The sequence below is a fragment of the Symsagittifera roscoffensis genome, chromosome 3 (genome assembly GCF_963678635.1).
Source record: "Symsagittifera roscoffensis chromosome 3, txSymRosc1.1, whole genome shotgun sequence".
Taxonomy (NCBI): domain Eukaryota; kingdom Metazoa; phylum Xenacoelomorpha; order Acoela; family Convolutidae; genus Symsagittifera; species Symsagittifera roscoffensis.
In genome coordinates, this window is record NC_087064.1 from 6204405 (window position 1) to 6229763 (window position 25359).

The 25359-nt window shown below is 35.6% G+C and overlaps 1 protein-coding gene across 1 annotated transcript in view; it reads right to left on the minus strand.

The window, feature by feature from the left end:
• Positions 1 to 423: 423 nt before the first annotated feature.
• Positions 424 to 25359, minus strand: part of LOC134841542 (fibrinogen-like protein 1) — a 31292-nt gene continuing 6356 nt past the window's right edge. Inside the window, exons 3-4 of the mRNA XM_063857571.1 lie at positions 2159 to 2344; positions 424 to 464 (exon numbers count right to left, since the gene is read on the minus strand). Of these exons, the coding sequence (XP_063713641.1) occupies positions 424 to 464; positions 2159 to 2344 (227 nt within the window). The remainder of the gene's footprint in view (positions 465 to 2158; positions 2345 to 25359) is intronic.

The following is a 25359-nucleotide window of genomic DNA, read 5'->3' on the forward strand; positions in this document are numbered from 1 at the left end:
TGCAAGAAGTGGTTAAGTTTTTAAGAAGGTGCAAAAAGTGCTCTAAATGACCTAACAAGTTTCAAGTTTGCTTTTGAAATTTTTTTAAAACTAGTTTTATGAAAAAAAAATTGAGATCAACTGAGAACTTGCTTGCTGCATAACAGCCCTCTGGTTGATGTTTTTGCAGATATTTTTTTGTTTGTAATAAAGTATTAAAGCTCAATGGATTCCTTGTCGATGTCGTTGGATTGATTTGTCGATGTCGATGAGTTGATAGCAGGATCCCTCATGCTCCCAAGATAAGTGGAATTAGTCGACTGGTTGCGCAACCAAATGAGAATCAGGAAAATCTAGGTGGCCATCCTATCATGCTCAGCTACTTTCTTCATAATCTGCTTTGTTCTAATTGATTTTCACTCAAGGGACTTGCATCCGGTGATGTTAGTTCAAGTACCTTCTCATGATGTCAACCATGTACCAACCTAGAAGTGATATTTTCATTTAAGCCAACAAAATTTTAGAGACTGACTCGGTCACCTTTTTCTTACAGCAACCAACTGATTCTCACAGCAATCGAGCCCTTTATTCTAGCAGCTCATCAATTCTGGTATTACTCGACCGAGATGATAAGAGATAAGATTGATTTTTTTAATGGAAAAACATCATTTTGAGCAAAACTTTGATGCTGAAGAGAGACTAAGAATTGAGTGAACACAAGTAAAATGAAAGATTAAGAGCTGAGATAGAAGGTATTTGAAGGGTAGTTAAGTTAAAACTTTTTTTTTTAAAAAATGTAATTAACGAGATGGAGATATCTTCATATTCCTTGTGTGGGTTTTGCCAAACAGAGTAGATGTTCAATACGAGGCATGTAGTAGTCTCCAATCAGTTCTTCTAGGTAGTTTTTATAAAAAGTCGTACACAATCAGAATTAGAATTCTCTTTTAAGAAATTTTCGAACTTTGTCGTTTCCATTCACGAAAAATTTTCCAAGGATGCAATTTTTTTTACATTGTTTTAGCCATAGTAGCTCATGCTTTAAGATCTTAATTTTACTCAACTAGAAAAGATATACACAAAATAACCGCTTTAATAAATGATCATAGGTTTATTGCTGCGACAACAAAAAATATGACGATATAAGAAACAAAATTTTTTGAAGTGAAATCTTGCAAGTTTTCTCATCCAGCCAATTGAAACTTTTGTATATAATCAAAGAGAATTTGAAAATTTTAGGGAAGATAGTTTCAAGAAAGCTTCAAGAGGAGATCTCGAAATTGATAAATTTTTCGAATATTGTGGCAGTCTTAATCCGAACCTAACTATACTAGATTTCGAATATTGAAAATATTTGACGCAATGGAGGATATATGAACTTTGCTGGGACGTTTTGATAGTTTTATGCTTCGGGTAAGAAGTAAAAAGAGTCTTTGATTCACTTTTATACGGCTTTATTTTATTTTTCAAAATTTCTAGACTAAATAAAGTTTGTAAAAGGGAAAAGATACCTAATTGGCTGTAATGTTAGAAGTACTTGCCGTAAAAAGATCACACTGGAGAACGATTCTGTAATGAAAGTTTATGCAAAGCTTAGATCAACATTTGAATGGTTTGGGCGATCATATCATCCGTAAGCAAACCAAATGTTTTCAAAATTGGCTTCTCAAATGTTTTGAACAGATAGCTCAGCGTGGTAACTTTTTCATGTTAATGAGATAAAAACTATGCCTTTCCCTAATCTGCAACTTTTTTTCAAATCTGGAATGATTAATGTTGAAACAGTAAAAATTGTATCTGAGTAGAATTGTCCAATTTTTAAGTCTAGCTAACTGATCTGAAAACTACTTTTTTGAAGAATATCAAAAGCAAAACTTTTAAGAAGAAATTGTTTTCTGCTGATCGATTTTTCTAATTTCCGATATATTAATTAGTGTCATCATAATAATTAGTGATATATTAGCGCTATATTAATTAGTGTCATCAATTTGTTACTACAGTAGTGTCCTTTATCATCGTCATCTAACCCATTAGGCAACACGAATCATTTTCATCTCACTCCATGAAATTATTTGCCTTTCCTTATCATGCGTGTACGACATTTGTAAACTGTTTACTGTACTTGTGGTGGCCATTTTTCCGTTAATGTTCACATGGTGATAGTTCCTAAACCACCAACCAGCTTGTTTTTCGGCAGCACAATTTTGATCCCAGAGATCCTCGTCTCTGTCAGGAGCTGAGAAAGCCAATCCATTGTGCTGATCAAGGCCAATTGAAGTACCAGTGGTGTTTTTCAAGTTATCACTCTTTGCTACCATTGTGCCGAATTTTAGGGTATACAAGGGATCTTGGTGGATCTTGAAACCTAAAAAAAGTTGAGTCAAGTGGAGTTTCATTCACAAAATCATACACAGATATGCTCAGCCAAATTTGAAAGCGTAAGAGCAGCGTTGAATTGAATCAAAAATGTAGTTAATAACACCCCCTAAAAACTTAAAGTTATGTTATTTTTTGTCAACTTGTCGTTTGAACAGTCGTGTTCCCGAATAAAGATTTTTGAGACGAGCGGTATCTATGTGAATTGTGTCACTATCTCATTAGATCAAAAATGGCTCATGCAAGATTGTACAATCACCGTTTTATATGGAAAAGTTAAAAACTATCATCCATTCATTACTTTAATGTGAACTTACCGCAAATATTGAATTGATCTAGGAACTGAGAATGAATGTGAAAATTCTTTGGAAATTAAAAAAAATTCTTATGGATATTGTTTCAGCTAAAAAAGATCACATTATTATGACAAAAGACTTGTAATCTGTTACCGTCTTTTTTGTAAACAATTTTAAACCATGTGTTTTTTAAGCAAGCATTTTAACATGTTTTGAAGATAAAACTGTTCTCAAATGTTTGTTCTCACTATAATCTCTCTGTAACTAACCGTTATCGATTCTTGTATGCATCATGACACTGCCCGGGTTGCCCACCATAGAAGATAATGCGCAACCATGCACATCCATGCATGATTTGCATGGAAAATGACTAATCATACGTAGCACATAGGTTGGTTTCGAAAACCCTCAAAATAGCTTTTTAATGGAGTAGAATAGTAATAAAACGGTTTCTCATTGATATGCAAGCTGTTGGTAAAATATCAAAACTTTTCACCATGGAAATCATACGTCGCAACATATATGGTGCTACGTATGGAAGAGATTTTTCACCACATTTTTTTTTCTCCAGAAAACCGTAAATTAGAGGTTAAATGACAACAATGACTGAGGAAAAGTATCTGTAGTACAAAATACACTTTTATTAGATTTTAAATTTTTCTACCATGCAAACCATACGTCGCACCATAAATGGCGCTATTTATGGAAACGATGTTTCCTTACAAAAACAACTTTAATAGAGCAGGCAACATCACAACCAAAATTGACGAAAATTTTGTAAATTTCGAGGTTTTTTTAAATTTTCAAATTTTGAGGGGGCTATCAGTTTTTCGGTTTTTGACTTATTCAAGGACTGCCTAAGTTTTGTTACATTAATTTCCAGAAATATCGCAAAATAGTTTTTGAAAGATGTATTAACAGAGCTGTTTCTTTCAATGATTACAAAATGGAAAAGTAGGAAGTATTCAAATAGTCTTGCAAACAAAGGCTGAAAACAAAAAACATCAGTTTTTGTTTATTCTTCCTAATTTGAAGATTTTGTCGTGTGCTGGTTCATAATCCAAAATGTTTGTAAATAGCTCATTTTTTTCGGACCAGCTTTCGATACAGCGTCGATTTGATAAGTTTTTCGGACCAGCTTTAGATAAAGATTTTACTTTTATTTGAAAACCGTCAATGACAGAATAAATGAGTCTATTTTGCACCTAATTGCATTATGCTGTATACTAAATTTTTTTAGCTTGAGTTTTTGTCGGACCAAAGCGCTACCTCTAATCTCAAAATATTCAAAAAAATGGAAAAATTTTTTTATAATTAACTTTTTTACATTTTAGTATCAATGAAGACAGTTAAACCAATTAGTTTTTTCGTGTTTGAATAAAAATTTTCAAGAAAAAGGCCTAAAATTGGTTAAATCTAATTTTTTTGCTGTTTGATATTTGATTTCTTTTTAAATTATTTTCAACTTTTCTATTGGAAAATTCGGTGTTTTGGTTTAGATGACATTTTTCCAACATAATTAGGTTTTTTTTCATCTTTTATAATTTCAGCTCATGATTCAGCTATGATTGTTTTGAACAAGTTTGATAAACATTGCGGAATGCGCGTTTATTTTTCCTGTGCTTGTTTTTTAAAGTTTAGCTGTTGTTCCGACCATTGACAGAGAAGAAGAATTGGGCATTCATGGGTGTTTAATTTTTTTGCTGCGCAATATAATGATACCACAGATAATTATTTTAATGATTCCTATTAAAAAAAATCATTTTATGTGACACTCGACCAGGACGACCAGAAATGCATAGCAGCAAACGAAGTTTCATTCGAACAGTTTGACGAGAAAATCAACTGTTTTGAGGGATTAAGGTTGTTCATCGTCTAATTGAATGAATCCAGTCGAGAAGGATTAATTTGAATCAGAGTATTCATATATAAAATCAGAAAATCAGAACCGCAATTTTAGCTAGTAGAAGAGAGAACCACAACGAGCGAGATCGAAAGGATATGCAATAACGCTAACAGAGACGACCATTGGGAAGAAGGGAAGAAGCCTTCCGAACTGTAACGATTGTGCTGTGACAATCCTTACTGGAAGAATTGAGCGAATCAGCAAGGCCGAAAGTGAACACAGCAATTTTTCCTGGTTGTGAAGAAGACATTTCTTTGAATATATTTTGAAAACGGAGGGGTCTGGATTCACACTCCTGAACTGTTATTTTCACAAGTTCGAGCTTCCAGAGATGTCCTGAATTTAAATTATAACATCTCCTTTCAGTTTTAGGCTATGGGAAACTAGGGTTTAAGAAAAAGGTCGATCCGTTTCCTATGGATAGTGCAATTTTCTCTACTGAACAAAAACAATTCTAACCTAGTAATATAATAATGATGATGTATCTACCCCGTTTTTGGACTCAGCCATGAGTTCACTAATTTGCATACAACTAAGTTAATTTGCGCGACTCGGCTGATAGCCTCTAAGCTGTTTTGTCAACCCAATGTTATGAGGACCATTTTGAACTGGATTTGGTAAAATCACGTGATGCTCTATCTTGACGCTAGTCAGTCGCTATAGGATATAGTTTTACTTTCCGTAGTAATGTACTCTCCGGGCGAATGTTGCATTAAGGCAGTATCAATCGTAACTCGAAAGACATTTCCAGAATTTTGAAAAAAACTCCAGAAAAAAAAGCTTTAAGGATTTTGCTATTTGTCTAATTTGGAGCGAATAAGGGAGCAACCGAGCAAGTTTTATGAGAGATCGAGTATGATTTATAATGATTTATAGAAGATTTTTTGTTAGTATTAAAACTTTAAATAATGACAAACTGGATTTTTTTTATTTTTTAAATGCGATATAAAAAGGCAGTTTTTTTGATATATACCTAAGCCCTACCTAAAACACGTCCGCCGCTATATGACAAAATTTGAGATTATATGTCAAAAAGAGATTGTTTTCAAAATTTTGGTCAATGCAAAACAAGTGAAGGCATGTAAAAATGTCAAGTTTTCCATTGCGGAATTTCTTTTTTAATTGCAAAATTCTTGTAAATCATCTTAAAATTTTTAAATGCTTTAATTTGAACAAAAAGCTAAAATTTTCCAAAATTTTTGACATGAAAGTCTGCCCTATTATAAGAATTTTATTTTTCTCTAAAGTTCTAAGTCCTAATCTACTTAAAATGTAATTGCGTCTGGCATATATATCGCCATAGTCAAGCTATTTTTTCTGCCTGTTTAAGTTATAACAGCATTTGAAACTTCATAAGGCACTTTCAGGCAGTAAAAATTTTTTTATCAAAAAAACCTGCGAAATAGTTTTCAAGGAGTGTCTCGGCTTTTTTCCGAAAGGCTACAACTAAGTCAAATGACCGAGACAAATTGAGTTATCTGCAGGTTTAGGAGTTTGAGTTTGTAATATAAAATCTCTGGCAGTTTTAGGAAATATTTACATCACTCAACCAAGAAATCAAACCAAAAGCGTGAAAAGTTATTCGTTCTAACTGAGCCACTGAAAAAAAAAAACGAAAACTAAATGAACTAACAAATGAATCAAAAATCACAAAAATCTTGTTTTGCTTGAATTAGCAACATGTAACTGATTTAATTGCAGCTTTTCGCAAGAAAAAATAAAATAGTAGTCAAAAAATCCCATGTGGCAATTAAGGCAATTTGAATTACTACAAAGTGAACTTGATGATTAATTAATATATGGGTGCCTTACTTTCTATATCTAATAGTCAATTATGTATGACAAACCCCCGCTTGATAGTGTACTACATTCATACAACTATTGAAGCTCTCCAAAATTCTAATTCGATCGTTCTGTTCAGATTTTTTTTGCAAAATTGTTCACAAAAATAGATTGAGGAACAATTTAAAACGAATCACTTTTTTGACTGCTTAAATTTTATTGGATCATAAGGAGTTATAATGGATTATAATGGATTTATTTTTGTAAACTATTCAGAAAATATCAAGAATCAAACAGAGTACACAATTCAGATGGAGACTGCTCATCCACTCTTTCTACACTCTACGCCCCCTTCACTTTTACAGCTTCCGCGCTGGCACGTCCTTGTTAACATCCCCCGCGTACACCCCCCCCCTGCTATACAGCGTATAGTAAAGAAACTCATTGGGTCAGATAGACCACATCAACTAAAACATTACTATACTGATATAGTTACTCGGCACTATATTTATATCTACATATGTAACCAATTGGTATATTTCTATAATCTATAGAGATCTGTTCTAATACGATACTATGTAAAACTAAAACTCATCAACTTGTTATGTACTAGTTTCTATGAGTTCTGATTCTCACATGCTTCGAGGTCAGTTCAAAACCGAAAACAGATTCTTTCTTAACAATCTGAATTTAAGTTAGTCATTCAATCTTATTTCGGACTTCAATTAGAATCTCAAATCATCTAACACTTTCCGTGGGTATAACATGGCGCAGCCAGCAGTTACGAAAAACCTATTATGAAATTCACCATTCTGGCAAAAAGCCTCGGCGGACCCACCAATAGAGTGGGAGAAATGGAATCAACAATTATTTCTGGGAATCATTGCGAAAGATGGTATAGACTTATCAAAACTACTCCGAGATCCTCCTGCAATCAGACGACCTCAAGAACCGGGATTTGAACTTCCCATTGACGGGGAAACTAATGTTCAGATTCGTGACCGCAATCTTCGAAACCAAGAGAAAAAGCTGACATGGGAAAACCAATGTGCACATTTAGATTACTTAGGCCCCACGGTGGACGGCGTCCCATGGGATGAAGCGGATATAAAATGTAGAAGTTACATTTACCTATGTCTGGGAGCTGAAGGCCAACGAAGAGTATCACAACATTACCCAGATCTTAGGATTCAAGAGGTTACCACCAGAAATTTTTGGGACCGCCTGAAACGTCTATTTGTAAAAGAACGAAATGTCACCTTCGATAGATATGAGGCGTTTACTCGTAAACAAGGGAAAACAGAATCACTCGAACAATACCACTGTGGCCTAACGGTGTTGGTGGTAAAAGGGAACTTCAAACGCCTGAATTGTAATGATGGAAGACTTGAAACAGAAATCATCAGGGTCCTTTTCATCGCAAATATGTCTAACGACGAAGTGCAGAGGGATCTTCTGGCTGAAACAAAGACACCTGAGCAAGCCTTAGATTACGCGATTCGACGGGAAAAGCGTTTAGAAAACCAAATACTGATTCGAAAACAGGGATCGGCATCAAACACGCCAATAACTACAGTGAAATCGGAACCAGTTGGTTTCGTGGCAAAAAGGAACAACAGCAATAATAACCGCTACTCATCAAGGGGAGGACGACAGCGCCAATAATCACAACAGCAACGTAGTTACGCTCAGCGACAGCAAACGGACCAAAACAAACAATGTTTCAAGTGCAGTAACCCTTTTGGGCCAGGACACCTGCAACAATATCCTGCGAAGGATAAAATATGCAACAAATGCACAAAAAGAGGACACTACGCACGATTATGCAAATCTTCCGAGTTCAACGCTATTCAAGAGGATCAAACAGCAGAAAAAATATCCCAAGATACAGACGTAGCTGCAAATGTCAACTATATGCAAGCGGGCGATTTGATTCCAGGATGGGAACTCATACACCCAGACGATTCAACTACGACTTCAATTCGTTTCAAAAGCAAATCAGTCAATCAAAGTGACGAATTCGATCTCAAAGGACACTTAGTGAGGGTTCGATGTGGCCATAACGACTTAGTGTTTTTCGCAGACACCGGATCGCCGACATCCTTCATCAATCAACGAACGGCGAATCTGATTGTATCAACAGTAAAATCAGCAAGACAAGTTCAAACAACCGAAACCGATGAGGCGAACAGAATGGTCTGCTACAATGGATACAAAATCCCATCATTCGGAAGAGTGGTAACACCTATTGAATCCGGAGGATTGACTCTCGAAACAACTTCACTGACAGTGGTGGACGATAAAAGAGCAAATATCTTAGGCAGAAACATTCTACCACAAATAGGGATTCAACTGAAACAAACACCAAATGGTAAGCCAATTAATGCAATTTCCCTAAAGATAACCAACTGGGTGAAAACATCGTATCCTGGCTTATGTACAAGGATCGGTAGAGCACGTAACCATATGGTGCATACAACATTCCTAAAGGAATTTAAAGCATTGCAACAAAAAGGTAGAAGAATCCCTATACACATCCAGGAAAAAGTGGAACAAGAAATCCGATCTCTCATAGATCAGGGGCATATCGTTAGATTGGAAAAACGTAGTGACCAACAATTTAATAGCCCTATAGTCATTACAGTAAAAAAAGATCAATCAATAAAATTGGCTATGGATTTGCACCTATCAGTTTAAAACGGGGTTTTATGATCTAACTGACATGCCAGTAGAATTCCAGAAGGCCATCGATCTAACACTCAATAATGAAAGGGATACATTTGCATTTTTGGATGATATATTGATTATATCCCACGGAACAAAAGATGATCACATTAACAAGCTAAAACGCATTTTAGACAAGCTCGACGCGTAAAATATGGCAATATTCTTAGAGAAAAGTAAATTTGGGTGTAAGCAAGTAGAGTGGTTGAGATACGTTATTGATGATCATGGTACAGTCCCAATGCAGAAAAAAACAGACGCAATAGTACAGCTGAACCATCCAAAAACCTTCAAGCAGTTAAAGAGCTTTATGGGTTCCATACATCATTAAAACAAATTTATCCCTAATCTAGCGCAATTATGCACTCCGCTCCGGCCTTTACTTTCAAACGATAACAAATACCATTTCAAATGGGATAACAATCACGAAACAGCTTTTCAAAACATCCTAGACGCTGTTCGCAATATAACCGACAATTGCCATTTCGTAAGTGGTCGAGAAACACGCGTGGTTTGCGACGCTAGTCTGGACGGTATCGGATGTGCTTGGAACATGAGACTCCGGACGGATGGGCAACAATTGCGTATACCTCAAGCTCTCTAAATTCTTGCGAAAACAAATACTCAGTAAATGAATTAGAACTGCTCGCGGCAGTATGGGCAATAGAGCAATTTAAATACTACTTATATGGTAGAAGATTTACTTTGATTTCCGATCATCAAGCCTTAGTTAGCACTTTACAATGCAACAAAAACAACAAAATTTATCAAAGTAGATTAACCAGATGGATAGATCGCTTATTACCAGTTGACTTTGATATAAAACATCTCGCGGGTAATAAAATGGGGCTAATTAATTATATTTCCAGCACCCAGTAGGAAAACCTCAACCGCCCACATACTGGGATGAACAATTTGTAGTTGCACTAAATGACAATTTTATTGCGTGCCTTGAATTTCAGGATAGTGCAAGTTTAAATCTAGCATTGAATTCCAATCCGAACGGAACGCTTAACACGCAAAAGCTCGACCGGTACGAAAACGATTCTCAATTAGATTCATTTGAAACAGCTAACGCGTTCACTTTGAATAGTCACAAGTCAACATTCAGTCGCAAATTTCATTCAGAAAATTGCAAACAATCCAAATTTCATAACTTTGAACCGAAAATTTCCGAAAAGAAAATTCATCATCACACCACTATGAACCGTCAAATATCCCACTCGACATCGGGAATGTCATTGCCGCCGTTTCAGCGGATACTCAGAAAGTGTCACAAAGGAGCCCAAACTACGATTTCTTTCCACCCAAAGAACATCTCGTCATTTGACACTTACAAGCAACTACACAAGGACCTGAACTTCAGCGACACGTCATATCAAGTAATACCGTCAGAAGATAGTGTGACATTTCAACCAATTCATGTTAACCAAGGATGCCAAACAGACCAGGAGGAGGAAACCAAAACATGCTCAGCCACAGCGGTCACAGAGGACAAGGATGTACCTATGTATCGGCGTCAACTTCGAAACGTCTTCGACAGTTCCTTTTTAGCTGCAGCAACCAAAAAAGACAGATCGCTCAACCCACTTCTCAATATGGTTAAAGGTCAGAAATGGGACACCATCAAATCTTGCTACGGACCCTATTTCTACAACGTCCGACACATGCTCTCAGTGCGAGATGGCATCCTCCTCTACGACGATTGCGCAGTGATCCCAAAACAACTCCGTCAAACACTGGTCGATGCATTGCATTTAACACACCCTGGGCAAGGTGGAATGCTGGGAGCAGCGCGTAACATATGGTACCCGTACCTCCACAGAGACATCGTGGCCACTGCTCAAAACTGTAAGGAGTGCAGAGAAAAAGGTAAAAACCTAAAAGTTATATCGGGACATTCTCATTTCACGTCATTAGACGTGGTTGTTGAACCAAACGAGGAAATCCAATTGGATTTTGCGGGGCCACTTCACGATGAAAATGATAAAGATGTCTACATTCTGGTAGGGGTCGATCGCTTCTCCCGTTTTCCATCAGCATAAGTTGTAACAAATAATAAGGCGGATACCATTATTCGCTTTATGCAAACCCACATAGTTAACCATGGGGTACCACGAAACATAAGGTGTGATCAGGCACAAGGGTTCCGAGCTAAAAAATTTTATGTTGTACTGCAAGGATAATAACATCAAACTTATCTTTGCACCAGTCGACAATCACTGATCCATTGGTATGGTAGAACGTCTAATAAGAACACTAAAATCAAGACTGTCGGTAATGAAAATTGATAACCGTAACAAACCATATAAGCTTGCTTCGGACGTGGCTGAGCTTATCAAAACCCTAAGAATAACACCTAATGCAACAACAAAATTAACCCCATTCGAAGCGCATTTCGGTAGAAAACCAAACACACCGCTAAGCACTATAGCCACATCTCCAAAATCGCCAAAAACCTATCATGGGAAAACATCAAACTTGCTTGTTTAGACCAAAAGCTCCTTAACAAAACCGCAGTAGCCATGTGGAATAGAGACGTGAACAGCGAGGACGAGCTGGATATCAATTATCGACAAAAGCAACAGGAACCAAAACTAGTGCTAGACAACATGCCCTCCTCATCGAAATCCACAACCGTCAACAAACCCCCGGTGGTCGCCGAGACTGTAACCCCATCGGTTAAAAGGAAAGCAACCACTCCAGCCGAGAAACCACATACAATAGACGAATGGGACAGTAGCGACGGAGAGTTCGACCGTCAACTGTTGGCTCGATTCCCGATAGGTGCGCACTTACCTTTAACTAATACCGCCTACGATCTTATTAAAGAAAAACTTAAATTTCTAAACAAAAAAACCGGCCACAACATTGAAAAAATAAGAACAAGGATACCTATACGAACGCTAACAGCGCAAGAAAAACAAAAAATGGAAAGGGCACCAATAATTTTTCTTAAAGACCGCATTAAAAGGTCCGCAGTCAATCATTAACCCAAAACTAGGACAGAAAATGGATCAGGTGGCCAGAAAATTAGGCGGTATTGCAAGAAAAATCAAAACAACCAGGTGTATTTGGGGCACAATTTAAAATTTTGGAAAACGGCTCAATTATTAATTACTCACCACACACCGCTTGGATGCGGGAAGATGGTAAGCAGCCACGCGTTATAAGACACGACGGTCTCGCTTTTGTTCCGGATCCACGGGTCTATGGAAAATGTCGCCCAGCAGCCCTTAAAGACTTTGTGGCTTATAAATTTTTACCTCGAGCCAAACTTCGTGTTTTAGCAAAAAGCCCCAAACTGGATAGGGCAAAGCAGACCAGCAAGCAGGGGGTACAGGACACAACGAAATCTCAAACCAGCCCGAAAAAGCCACCTCCCAAAAATCTGGAACAGCTTCTCTCGCAATCCCGGAATAGACGTGCACTAGGTCATGACGGCCTATTCAAAAGGATCCATAACAAGACAAGAGCGACCTCAGCTAATCCAGACACTGCAGTGATGCCAAAACCAACTGGTAAACAAAACCCGCTAAGCAAATTAAAGAAGAGCAGACTTGATAATGCCGATATAGAGTTCGAATGCGATACTTCCATATCTCTGTCAGATACGGAACTTACTCGGAAAACGCCTTCCCCCAAAAAGCCAGCCCCTAAAAAGCTGGACACGAAGAAAACGCCCGAAGACTTCGATCAACAATGTCGTCGATCAATGAGAAATAGGACCAATGCGTTGGCCGGAAAACTAGGCAATGCTATTCCAATCAGCCTTATTGAGGCACAAGACAGGGACATTCGAAGTGTGGTATTTCAGGTCGAGGCGCACAAAACAAACAGGCGCACAAAACAAACCTACCCCTACAAACAGCGCACAAAATCAAATCGCCGTCACACCGCATCAAAGCCAACAAGAGTTGATCTCCTTATCATCAACTATAGAATGTGTGGAAATCCAATTGGAATCCGACACACCGAAAAATATTCGGGCACGCAGCGCACAAAAGGACGACGTTCACATGTCTCCAACAGAAACGGAAAAGTCAGAGACTAAATTGCAAACGTCTTCTCATCAAAGGGCAATAAGTACTCGATACGTTCTCGACAAACCTTCACAGGCCAATACCCCAGACGCAAATTTCATAAAGAACTTCGACTCAGCGATGAAGCTCTTAAAGGAGATCCCACCCATCACAAATTCCATGACTTTCCAAAGGGAAAAAGAGGGCACTTCAACCAGCCCTGATAACATAAAAATACCAACACCCAACACGCCAAGTCAAGAAACCAAGTCAGCCTGGGACAAAAGCCATCAAGAAAAAGTAACTTTTCTTCTAAAAAAGGGGAAATGCTATACAGCGTATAGTAAAGAAACACATTTGGTCAGATAGACCACATCAACTAAAACATTACTATACTGATATGTTACTCGGCGCTATATTTATATCTACATATTTAACCAATTGGTATATTAATATAATCTATAGAGATCTGTTCTAATACGATACTATGTAAAACTAAAACTCATCAACTTATTATGTACTAGTTTCTATGGGTTCTGATTCTCACATGCTTCGAGGTCAGTTCAAAACCGAGAACAGATTCTCTCTTAACAACCTGAATTTAAGTTAGTCATTCAATCTTTATTCGGACTTCAATTAGAATCTCAAATCATCTAACACTTTCCGTGGGTATAACACCCTGCCCCTGTTTAATCACCCGCCCAAGCTTAAGCCCACAGGCTTATAACCCTCCCATTGCAACATTTACAAGGATACACTATTTACAGCATACACCTCCTCGTTTACATTCCCTCATTCACCCCTACCCCCAAGCTTACAATCCCCTGCCGTTAAAGGAGTTGGGATGAGCAGTACTGGGGGTATAAAAAGTGATTAGGTTTAGAAAACAAGTAGCTCGTGAATAAAGCAGAAGATGATGAAAAAATTTAGAAAAAGTTTCGCAAAAAATATTGAGGTTATAAGCCATTATGATCAATTATAATGGATTTAGAATGAATTCTAATCCATTTTAATGGATGTTAAAAAATTGTGTTTTTGCGGAAAGAGTCAACTATAATTCAATATAATCGATTTCATGGTCTTTATTAAATGGGAACAAATTAGGCAAAACTGTTCCATTACAATCGATTTTTTCCTTGAAACTGCGTTTAAGCAACAAAAAAAATTTTGCAACTATTTTTCGCCCGCATTGGCAATTTCAAGCTGAATGAAACTAATTTTCCACAGTTAAAATACCATAAAAATTCAAACTACCGCAAAAATTTTCAAAAAAAAATCCTTTACTTTCAAGTTTTACTTTATACACTAGAAAACAAAATCCATTAGTATACTATAAAAATGAGCTATCGAACCAACTCAAACTAAATGTAACACGATTTAGCTTTTGGATTCGCCTCAAACCTGTAGCCGCATTTTCTTAAAATCCATGACTGAATAACCGCGTCAGTGCTGTAAAAAACTAAAGTTTTTTGAGAAAAATTGTTTGCCGCAAACTATAACTTCCTCTGGATATTCTAAAAGTTTTAATATATGAGTTCTCCAGCTATTAAAAACAGTTCTTGAAAACTATAATTCTTATGTATTTTTATTGCAAGATTTTCAAAGAAGTTATATTCGAAACAAACGACCAGAAAAGTGTAAGAAAACGAGGAAAATGAAAACAAACGACTGAAAAGCCATGTTTAAACTCGTTGATTTTCAGAAATTGTTTATATAATTGACACTTTTATTTTAAAACAAACTCAATTTTAATAAGCTGGATCAAGGGGGAAAGTTTTTATTCGGTTGAAAATTCTTAAAGTGAAAACTCAATTTCGAAAATAGAAATCAATAAAATGTTTTTGCGCCATCTACACTTAAGGCGTTAGCGCTCTGCATGATAGTTCTAAAAATCTGACCATGATGTTGTTTTCTGTTGTTGGAATTTTTGAACCATTATAAGATTTTGTTATTTCCAGCTTGTTGCAGGCACGTTTTGTATAATTTCAGACCCCCGGAAGCAAAGTGGAACAATTTTTTTTAACTTTTGGGCACCGATTAGGCAGACCCAAAAGAAAGAGTCCGCAGCCGGCGCAATTGAAGTAATTTTAAACACGACCTGCAGGCGGGACCCAAGTTAAAACTACCGACGCAGAGGAAGTAAAATAATTTTTGATCGATTGCACTGCAACAAAAAAACTTAGTCCTAAATTTTAAATTAGTCAATTAAACAAATCAAATTAACTAGTATATATTTTTTCGGGCACATGAACTTTCTACCTAGCGGAGGTTTGTTAAAGAAATTGGAATGGTTTTAAATTGTATATAAGAATATTTGCCGTTAATTTTAGTAGCGCAGCTTAGATTTTGGCAGCAGTAAACTTTTTCCTTAACTTGTGTTATGTTTTATAGTGAAAACACAATAATTTGAAATCAATCCCCCAGGATGGAGTCTGATTCTTTTCAAATTGTCAGCTAATGATAAATTTGTCAAGTTTTATAATGAAAAAATGAAGTTCGAGGGAACTCGGCGTGGCGAAGACAATAATCATCGACATTTACATGCAGGGTGCCGTGAAACACAAAAAAACTCAAGTTCCGTTTCGGTAAGGATCACTACGGCTAAGTTGTATTTCTCTAGAGGGGAAAAGAAACTTCGAAAAAAGAATACCATATTTATTTTTAAAATAAGAGAATTGTTTGAGTGAGCTCAAACAATTTAATCTGGTTTTTGCTGAAAAAACGTTTTGTACTATGAGGGACATAATTATTGCTGATTATAAAAAAGTATTCGACAACTCGCTTCAATTTAACGCAGGCTAGCGCAAAAAATCAAGTTCAATTTCAGTAAAGATCGATATGGCTATGTTGTTTTTCTCTAGAGGGAAAAAAACTTCGAAGAAAGATACAAAATATATTTTTAAAAGAATAGTATTTTTTGAGTGAGCTCAAATAATTCAACTGGTTTTTGGCTAGAAAACAAAAGTATTTTCCTTTGAGGGACATAATTATTGCCGATTTTTAAAATGTATTAGACAACTCGCTTCAATTTAACGCAAGAGTGATTGATAAGTAAAAAATCATTTCAAAAGGGTTTGAAAAAACAAAATAAATCCATGATTTTTTCCTTATTTACAACCAAAATCTAGTTGAATCTAAATGTTAACTACAAAATTTTGCCACTGGCTTCATATTCAGCAGGTTGGAATGATGTTGGAAAAAATATGCATGAAAGATTCTCTATGTCAGAAACATTGATATGACTGACTATGTTCTCTCAACGATAGAAAAATCAATATCAAACAACCGAGCAACTTCTGTTTACAGTGAAGTGTTGCCAAGCGCAAATTTTGTTGCAATTGCTAGATTACCAACCTGGCGACAATAATATGTTTTGGCGAAAGAACTTTTTCGAAGAATGATAGTAGCAATGAACATAAGCGAAGCAGATTTGGGTATGAATCGGACGAATGCTTTCCGCTTGCAAAAAAATTTGCTGAGATGCTATCATTGTGCACAGAAACAGTCTACCCGTTGCTGTTACTCCGAACTCAACAACATTTGTTCCAATCAGCTTAAGTTTTTTTCATTTTGTGTTAAACCATAGTCATGAAATGAATCTCGCCAGTATTAGTATATTTTATTTTGCTTTTGATCTCTCGTCTACTCCAGAGGCTTCGAAGTAACTAGTTGTAAAATGTTGGTCGAACTCAAACTCGACGCAGGTCCTGCTAATAGTGTCAGAAACTTGTTTAGTTGAGAGCGTGTATTCTTACTTATGAGAAATTGGGCAAAAATTGACCTAAGCAAGTCATAAATTACCTTGAAAAAATAAAATTTACCCATGTAAACAATTAAAGCGTTAGTTAGAGGATATTTCGTTCTAAGTTAGCAGGCCTTTCAGTTTTGAAAAACAATAAATCGCTCATGATTATCGCAGCCGCTTCAGACTAACCCGATACCCAATTCTTGATTTTCTGCGAGCTGCATATTGTCTGTAGATCCTCTTGGTGAAAAATTTTGTGCTTATCTCTTGTGTACAAGAAACTTATAAAAAAACATTGAGGAAATCAAATACATATAGAAAGCCGAGATAATCAACCGACTCGGTCTTATGTATCTTTTGTTTTATTGATTTTGCTCATGTCATAAAAAGAACTAGATTTCCATTATATTCGCGGTGTAAAACACCGATACAATGAAAATTGCTAAACTTATGTTATTTTTTTATTTTTATTTGTAGTATGTAATAGAACAAATTATAAAAGTTTTTGTGAAAATTCGTTCTTTCACCGAAAGTTTTCACTCTGAAACATTATGAGATGCGCAAAAACTCCTCCTCAATTTTTTGAATTTTTAAGGCACGGCCATTTGAAAGTAACACTGAGATCAATAGAAAAAATTCAATTTTTGAGTCTTAACTAATTAAATTTTTGTCGGTTAATTTACAAAAGCTATCAGTTGTTGCGGTAAAAATTATTTCAGTTTGAATTCGAAAAGTTTTAGGTTGAGAACAGAGCCAACTTGAGGCAATCTTCTAAGATCTGAAACACCACCAGCAACTACGTTTTTGATAGCGTTATAAATCACAGTTGTTTTCAATTTGTCTATCAGAGGACCTGACATTTGATACTTAGCGCAACACATAAATAAATAATTGAATGTAAATTAAGTGATAAGCAGGACAAATAATTTGGAAAAAATTTGTTTATTTAGTGGTAGACTTTTTACTTATCTTCATTTTCAAAAAACTAATTCCAAAAATCTCTTTGTTTTGAATGACAGTTTAAAGCAAAGTTTGCCTTTTAAACAAAATCAGACATGTTGAATGCGAAATTGGTGGAATGAATCAGAAGTTTGCATATAAATTGCTTTAACCAATTGTAGGATTATTCAACTTACGACTATTTAAAGATAGTTAGTTAGACACTTATCATTTTTTGCATTCTTGTTTCGAGCAATAAGGCTTGTTAGGTTTCTTCAGCTTTTTTCAAAAATTTTTCAGTTGCTTCGGATCATTTTCCTTTCATCATTTTTTGGTTTTTTCAGTTTTTGTCTGCCAGCCATTGAAATTCGTTAGTTGATAAGTTTATTTCTCGTCCATATTTCTTCTTCATTTATACAACTTGATAATTATACATTGGACACATGTTTTTGCACAGCTTTTATGTATACGTTTATGGTTCAAAGACATGTCACCTAAATCATCCAAAATGTCAACTTTTTTATCAAGCTATGAAAACTTCCAGCTGAGTAAAAATCAACTGATTTTAATGTGAAACATCGGAGAACTTTTGATCACAAAGTCAAGAGCTGGATCATGCATTCATAGTTCCAAATTTTATGAGGAAACTTTACGAGTATTTTGGGTCATAATAACAAAATTTAACAAAGATCTAAAATGGATGACAATAAACCACGTTTCAAAAATAGTGTAACTGCTTCCTCTCGTTTTTCTTTAAACATACATGGCTGTTAAAAAAATAATTTGAATGCTACGGTTAATTAAATGACTCCCACGAGTTATGGTGACATTTTTGTAAATGCGTGACAAAATATTCCCGGCAAACTAACCTTAAAATTTGAATTGAACTGTTTTATGCCCAAAACCCGCCGTACAAAAGTGCATTATTAGCAAAACCTTGGTCGAAAAAAAACCAAAAAAACTCAAGTGCAGTTTCAGTAAGGATCGCTACAGCTATGTTGTAGTTGTCTAGAGGGGAAAAGAAACTTCGAAGAAAGAATACCAAATATATTTCTAAAAGAAGAGAGTTTTTTGATTGAGCTCAATCAAATTGAACTGGTTTTTGCTGAAAAAAGTTTTGTACTATGATGGACATAATTATGGCTGATTATAAAAATGTATTCGACAACTCGCTTCAATTTAACACAGGTTGTCGCAACAAAAATCAAGTTCAATTTCGGTAAGGATCGCTATGGCTATGTTGTTTTTCTCTACTGGGAAAAAGAAACTTCGAAGAAAGAATACAAAATATATTTTTAAAAGAATAGTATTTTTTTGAATGAGCTCAAACAAGTCAACTGGTCTTTGGCTAGAAAACTAAATTATTGTCCTATGAGGGACATAATTTTTGCTGATTTTCAAAATGTTTTAGACAACTTGCTTCAATTTAACGCAAGAGTGATTGATAAGTATAAATTCATTTCAAAAGGGTTTGAAAAAACAAAATAAATCCATGGTTTTTTCTTTAGTTACAACCAAAATCTAGTTGAATCTAAAAGTTAACTGCAAGATTTTGCCACTAGCATCATATTCAGCAGGTTGAAATGATGTTGGAAAAATTAAGCATTGAAGTTGCAAAAGTTCCGAGTAACTCCCAATGAATTAGAAAAATTCCGTTTCAAGACGAACACCTTTTTGGTAAAAAAAATTAGTAATCAGAATCTCACACCACTGCAACCGAGTCATTTGCTTACCTCCAGTAAAATTTGATAAACAACCAAAGCTCGAGCAAATCTTTTACAATCTGTTAACTAACAAATTACTAACTCGGTCTCAATGGAAAACGATTATTAAATTCTCCTTAAAAATAATTAAAACTGTAAATATATATTGATGAAAATCCCAACGTCGTTTTTAAAGTTGAAAGAAAAAAGACAGTACTTTTGGCCAAATTATTGGATCAAAAATGTAAATACCTAGATGATATGGTTGGTCCCGAGTTGAGTTGCGATTGCAGGACTTAGTGTGCCCTGGAGAAAAGCAACGTTTTTCATGATTGATTGAAAATTGAACAACAGCCAGAGATTGGCGAAAGTGAAGACATACATGTCGCCAAATTCAAAGTTTTGCGTGGATGACTCCAGAGGGTGATATGGAAAACTGAAAAGATAAAAAAATTAGAATTAAGTATTCAGAAAATTTCAGCTACCGACGCAAAACTTGACATAAACTATTCATAGAGCCGAGTTTTCATACGACAGTGAGGCCAAGCAAATGAGTTGCCAGGACAAGGCTATTATAATGAGGACACTCTATCAGGTATTGACGGTATTGAAGTACTGACGGAGAGCGTGGAAATTACGGATCGCAAAGCTCTAGTTGCAGCCTCGAACTGGCTGAAGCATTTTGGTACATTTGCATGCAATGTCTCGGCGTGCGACAAGCACTTAATTAGCGTTGTGAAACTTAATTTGTATCCTAGACATACTCCCAAAAACAATTTTGTCAAATCTGAAGATGCAGCCAAACACTTAAAGGTTCAATTACTCGAATCGATTCTCTATGTCAGAAACATTGATATGACTGACTATGTTCTCTCAACGATAAAAAAAATCAATATCGAACAACCGAGCTTTTTATGTTTGCAGTGAAAAGTTGCCAAGCGCAATTTTTGTTGCAATTGCTAGATTACCAACCCGGTGAATATAAGATGTTTTGGCGAAAGAACTTTTCCGAATAATGATAGTAGCAATGAGCATACGCGAAGCAGATTTGGGTATGAACCGGTCGAATGCTTTCCTCTTGCAAGAAAGTTTTCTGAGATAGTATCATTGTGCACAGAAACAGTCTACTCGTTGCTGTTACTCCAAACTGAACAACAGACAAAAAAGCATTTTTCCAATCAGCTGAAGTTTTTTCTTTTTGTGTTAAACAAAAGTTATGAAAAGAATCTCGCCAGTATTAGTATATTTTATCTTGCTTTTGATCTCTCGCCTACTACAGAGGCTTCGAAGTAACTAGTTGTAAAATGTTGGTCGAACTCAAACTCGGCGCAGGTCCTGCTAATAGTGTCAGAAACTTGTTTATTTGAGAGCGCGTATTCTTACTTATGAAAAATTGGGCAAAAATTGACCTAAGCAAGTCATAAATTACCTTCAAAAAATTTTCATTGTATCGCGGTTTTTACACCGCGAATAAAATGGAAATCTAGTTCTCTTTATGACATGAGCAAAATCAATAAAACAAAAAATACATAAGACCGAGTCGGTTGCTCATCTCTTGTGTTCAAGAAACTTATAAAAAACATTTGAGGAAACCAATTACACATAGAAAGCCGAGATAATCAACCGACTCGGTCTTATGTATTTTTTGTTTTATTGATTTTGCTCATGTCATAAAGAGAACTAAATTTCCATTTTATTCGCGGTGTAAAAACCGCGATACAATAAAAATTGCTAAACTTATGTCATTCTTTATTATTATTTTGTAGTATGTGTTCGAACAAAATAAAAAATTTTTTTGTTGAAACTCATTCTTTCAACGAAAGTTTTCACTCTGAAACATTATGAGATGCGCAAAAACTCCTCCTCAAGTTTCTTGAATTTTTAAGGCACGGCCATTTGAAAGTAACACTGAGAGCAATAGAAAAAATTCAATTTTTGAGCCTTACCCAATCAAATTTTTGTCTGTTAATCTAGAAAAGCGATCATTTGTTGCGGTGAAAATTATTTCAATTTGAATTCGAAAAGTTTAAGGTTGAGACCAGAGCAAACTTGAGGCAATCTTCTAAGATCTGAAACACCACCAGCAACTACGTTTTTGATAGCGTTATAAATGACAGTTGTTTTCAATTTTTCTATCAGAGGACCTGACATTTGATACTTAGCGCAACACATAAATAAATAATTGAATGTAAATTAAGTGATAAGCAGGACAAATAATTTGGAAAAAATTTGTTTATTTAGTGGTAGACTTTTTACTTATCTTCATTTTCAAAAAACTAGTTCCAGAAATCTCTTTGTTTTGAATAGGAGTTTAACGCAAAGTTTGCCTTTTTAACAAAATCAGACATGTTGAATTCATGTTTGAGCCATAGTTGTTGCGGAATTGGTGGATTGAATCAGAAGTTTGCATATAATTTGCTTTAACCAATTGTAGGATTATTCAACTTACGACTACTTAAAAATAGACAGTTAGACACTTATCATCGTTTTACATTCTTGTTTCGAGCAATAAGTCTTGTTAGGTTCCTTCTTCTTTTTTCAAAAATTTTCCAGTTGCTTCGGATCAATGTCCTTTCACCATTTTTTGTTTTTTCAGTTTTTGTCTGCCAGCCATTCAAGTTCGTTAGTTGGTAAGTTTATTTTTCGTCCGTATTTCTTCTTTTTTTATACAACTTGATAATTATATATTGGACACATGTTTTTGCCCAGCATCTATGTATACGTTTATCGTTCAAAGACATGTCACCTAAATCATCCAAAATATCAACTTCTTTATCAAGCTATGAAAACTTCCAGCTGAGTAAAAATCAACTGCTTTTTATGTGAAACAGTGGACACCTTTTGATCACAAAGTCAAGAACTGGATCTTGCATTCATAGTTCCAAATTTTATGTTGAAAATTTACGAGTGTTTTGGGTCATAATAACAAAATTTAACAAAGATCTAAAATGGATGACAATAAACCACGTTTGAAAAAGTAGTTTAACTGGTTCCTCTCGTTTTTCTTAAATCTTTAATTGACTGTTTAAATATAGTTTGAATGCTATGATTGATTTAATGACTCCCACGAGTCATGGTGACATTTTTGTAAAAGCTTGACAAAATATTCCCGGCAAACTAAACTTAAAATTTGAATTGAAGTGTTTTATGCCCAAAACCCGTACAAACACGCATTATTAGCAAAACCTTGGTCGAAAAAAAACCAAAAAAACTCAAGTGCAGTTTCAGTAAGGATCGCTACAGCTATGTTGTAGTTGTCTAGAGGGGAAAAGAAACTTCGAAGAAAGAATACCAAATATATTTCTAAAAGAAGAGAGTTTTTTGATTGAGCTCAATCAAATTGAACTGGTTTTTGCTGAAAAAAGTTTTGTACTATGATGGAAACCTTTAGCAAAACCTCAGTCGCAATGAAAAACAGAAAAATCAAAATTGGATAGTTCCACTAAAAAATTTCACAGCTTCGACCTCATTGAGTCATAACTCTTACTCCTGGTCTCATTGCCATTTCATAGTTATCAGAGTTGTGAAGTTAGAGTAGTGATGTTAACAAAAAACTAGAGATGTTTGGCTCCAGAAAAAAAAAACAAAGATACACGACGCAGTGATGCACGATCTGTCTCCCAGAAAAATATCTCGTAGTTGTCTGCAATTCAATTTTATTGTCGAAAGGGCTGTATTCGTGGTTTTGCATGGGCACTTGGACACTCAGAGAGCAATTTCTCTCATCTGATTTCTCAGGAGAGCAGTTACAACTCCAGCTCCACTACAATCATATTTCTAATCTGATGTTCAGATTTCATCAACAAAGAATTTGGAGATCAAAGTTCTAATGACTAGTGATCATTCTGGAAACTCCTCCTTCGAACCACAGCCTGCTATGCACCACAAAAGACCGCGATTTTGTTATTTCTGAAAACTTGGTCAATTTTTTTTAAGACTGATTCTCTAGGGTTCTTTTTCAATTTTCATCTTTGTTTCAAGCAATTCCGATTTCGATTTAACATGTCTGGTTATAAAAAAAAAGCTCTAAAATTAGTTTTTTTTGTGATAGCTGAAAAAAAAACTTGCTCTGTTACGTTTTCAGCAGGGTCTCAAAAACAAATTAGAAAAGAAATCTGAAAACTCTTTTGTCGAAAAAAAAAGATTCAATTGCTCAAAATAATTTTGCTTTTCTTGAACACGCTCTACTCTATCTCTCGCTTTCTCTCTCTCTCTCTCTCTCTCTCTCTCTCTCTCTTTCTGTCTTGACTTTACAGAGGGGGAGGCGTTATCGAGGAGCAGAGTGAGCAACCCGGAGTTAGCTATTGCCACTCAAACCAATCCTGACTTAATAGTGGGCTGGACTTGGTATAGAAATCTTTCACACAACACTGAACCACATGAAAGAAAATTTTGTTTCGAAATCTTTCATTCATTTTCAAATAATGATCTGTTTTTACTATGAATCTGCTACTACCATGATACAGAAATTGAACACAAACAATTTTGAAAGTTTTGGCCCCATCTAACAATTCGATAAAAAAATTTTACTTGCAGGCAGATCCATCTCAAAAGTTTTTCTCAAAGTTCTGGTTTTGGGCTTACTTTTCGAATGAACCTGTTTTGGCTGGAAACTGTATTTTAAAAAATCCATTCGTCATAAAAATTTGTCATAGAAATTTCAAGCCCAATTTGAATCATTCCAAGATTTAATTTTCCTCGTTTAGCGCTGAAAGGTTAAATGAATTCTTAAACCATTCCTTCAAAATTTGTACTTTTATGAAAAATTATTACTATCCTTTAAAAATAATCGTAAGGGTACTTGAATCAGTCAATTTTTTTAATTTTTGCACTTTTAATCATATTTACTCAAAGCGTTTTTCTGTTTTTGCTTCTTCAAAAGAGTTTTTCCTTCAATTTTGAAACGTTCATGAATTCTTTCTCAATGTACAAGAAACTACTAAAACGCCGGATTCTAATCTATTACCACCTGTTCCTTGCCCGCGTTTCGGAAAAAAAACTGAGCTCTAAAAGGAACTTGAGACATGAGCTTAAGAAATCACAAAACCCTTTCAATGCCTCCTCTCAAAACTGATGCAATGAGAGGATTGAGTCATTTGAAAGTTTGTCGGAAGAAGAGCTAGGGCATCATATCACTTCGGATTGTCATAGTTTCTATAGTCATACACAATTTCTCAGAAGCTATCAAAAACATCTGCTGGAGAAGCACACATTGTCCGTTTGGGTTGTTACTGAGACGACCTACCCTGCTGTCCCAACGGAAAACGTTTTCAGGGGAAAGTGCGCAAATTTGTTCTGAAATTTGGACTTGCTTCAAGTCATAAGGCAAGACAAGTAAGAAATTGACGCTCTCATACTGGAAACGGTAAAAAGGGGCTGGAACAAAGTGGGGATGATCGAAACTCACAATATGGAATACAGTGCAGTAGAAACTACGAAAAGACTATCTTACTCCTAAATGCCAAAAAAATGACCGTTTACTTCGATGGAGTAACTAAGAATTAGTACATGTATTTTATTGAAAACCCAGTTCAGCTTCAAAAACTGGAGTTCAGCTTCGCTATTTTTTCAATCAAAACAAGCAGGATCGTACCTCGATCCACTTGATGATCGACCCTGCTTCTGCTCTGTTCACATATGTCAACAATCAAGAAGGTGTCCGTTTTGGTTCTGTTCTGTTTTTAAAGCATATCACAGCGTGATTGAGCCTGCTCTCTACTCCACATCTACTCAGTGGCTAGCGAAAAATGAAAATTCAGCCTAAAACCTCAAACAAAAATAAATCTTGAAATCGCATGGGAAATACAAAGTGTCAACGGGTCTGACGGAAATGGACAGATTTGAAAGACTGAACAAATGACAAATTAACGACATTTGGTATGCAAAA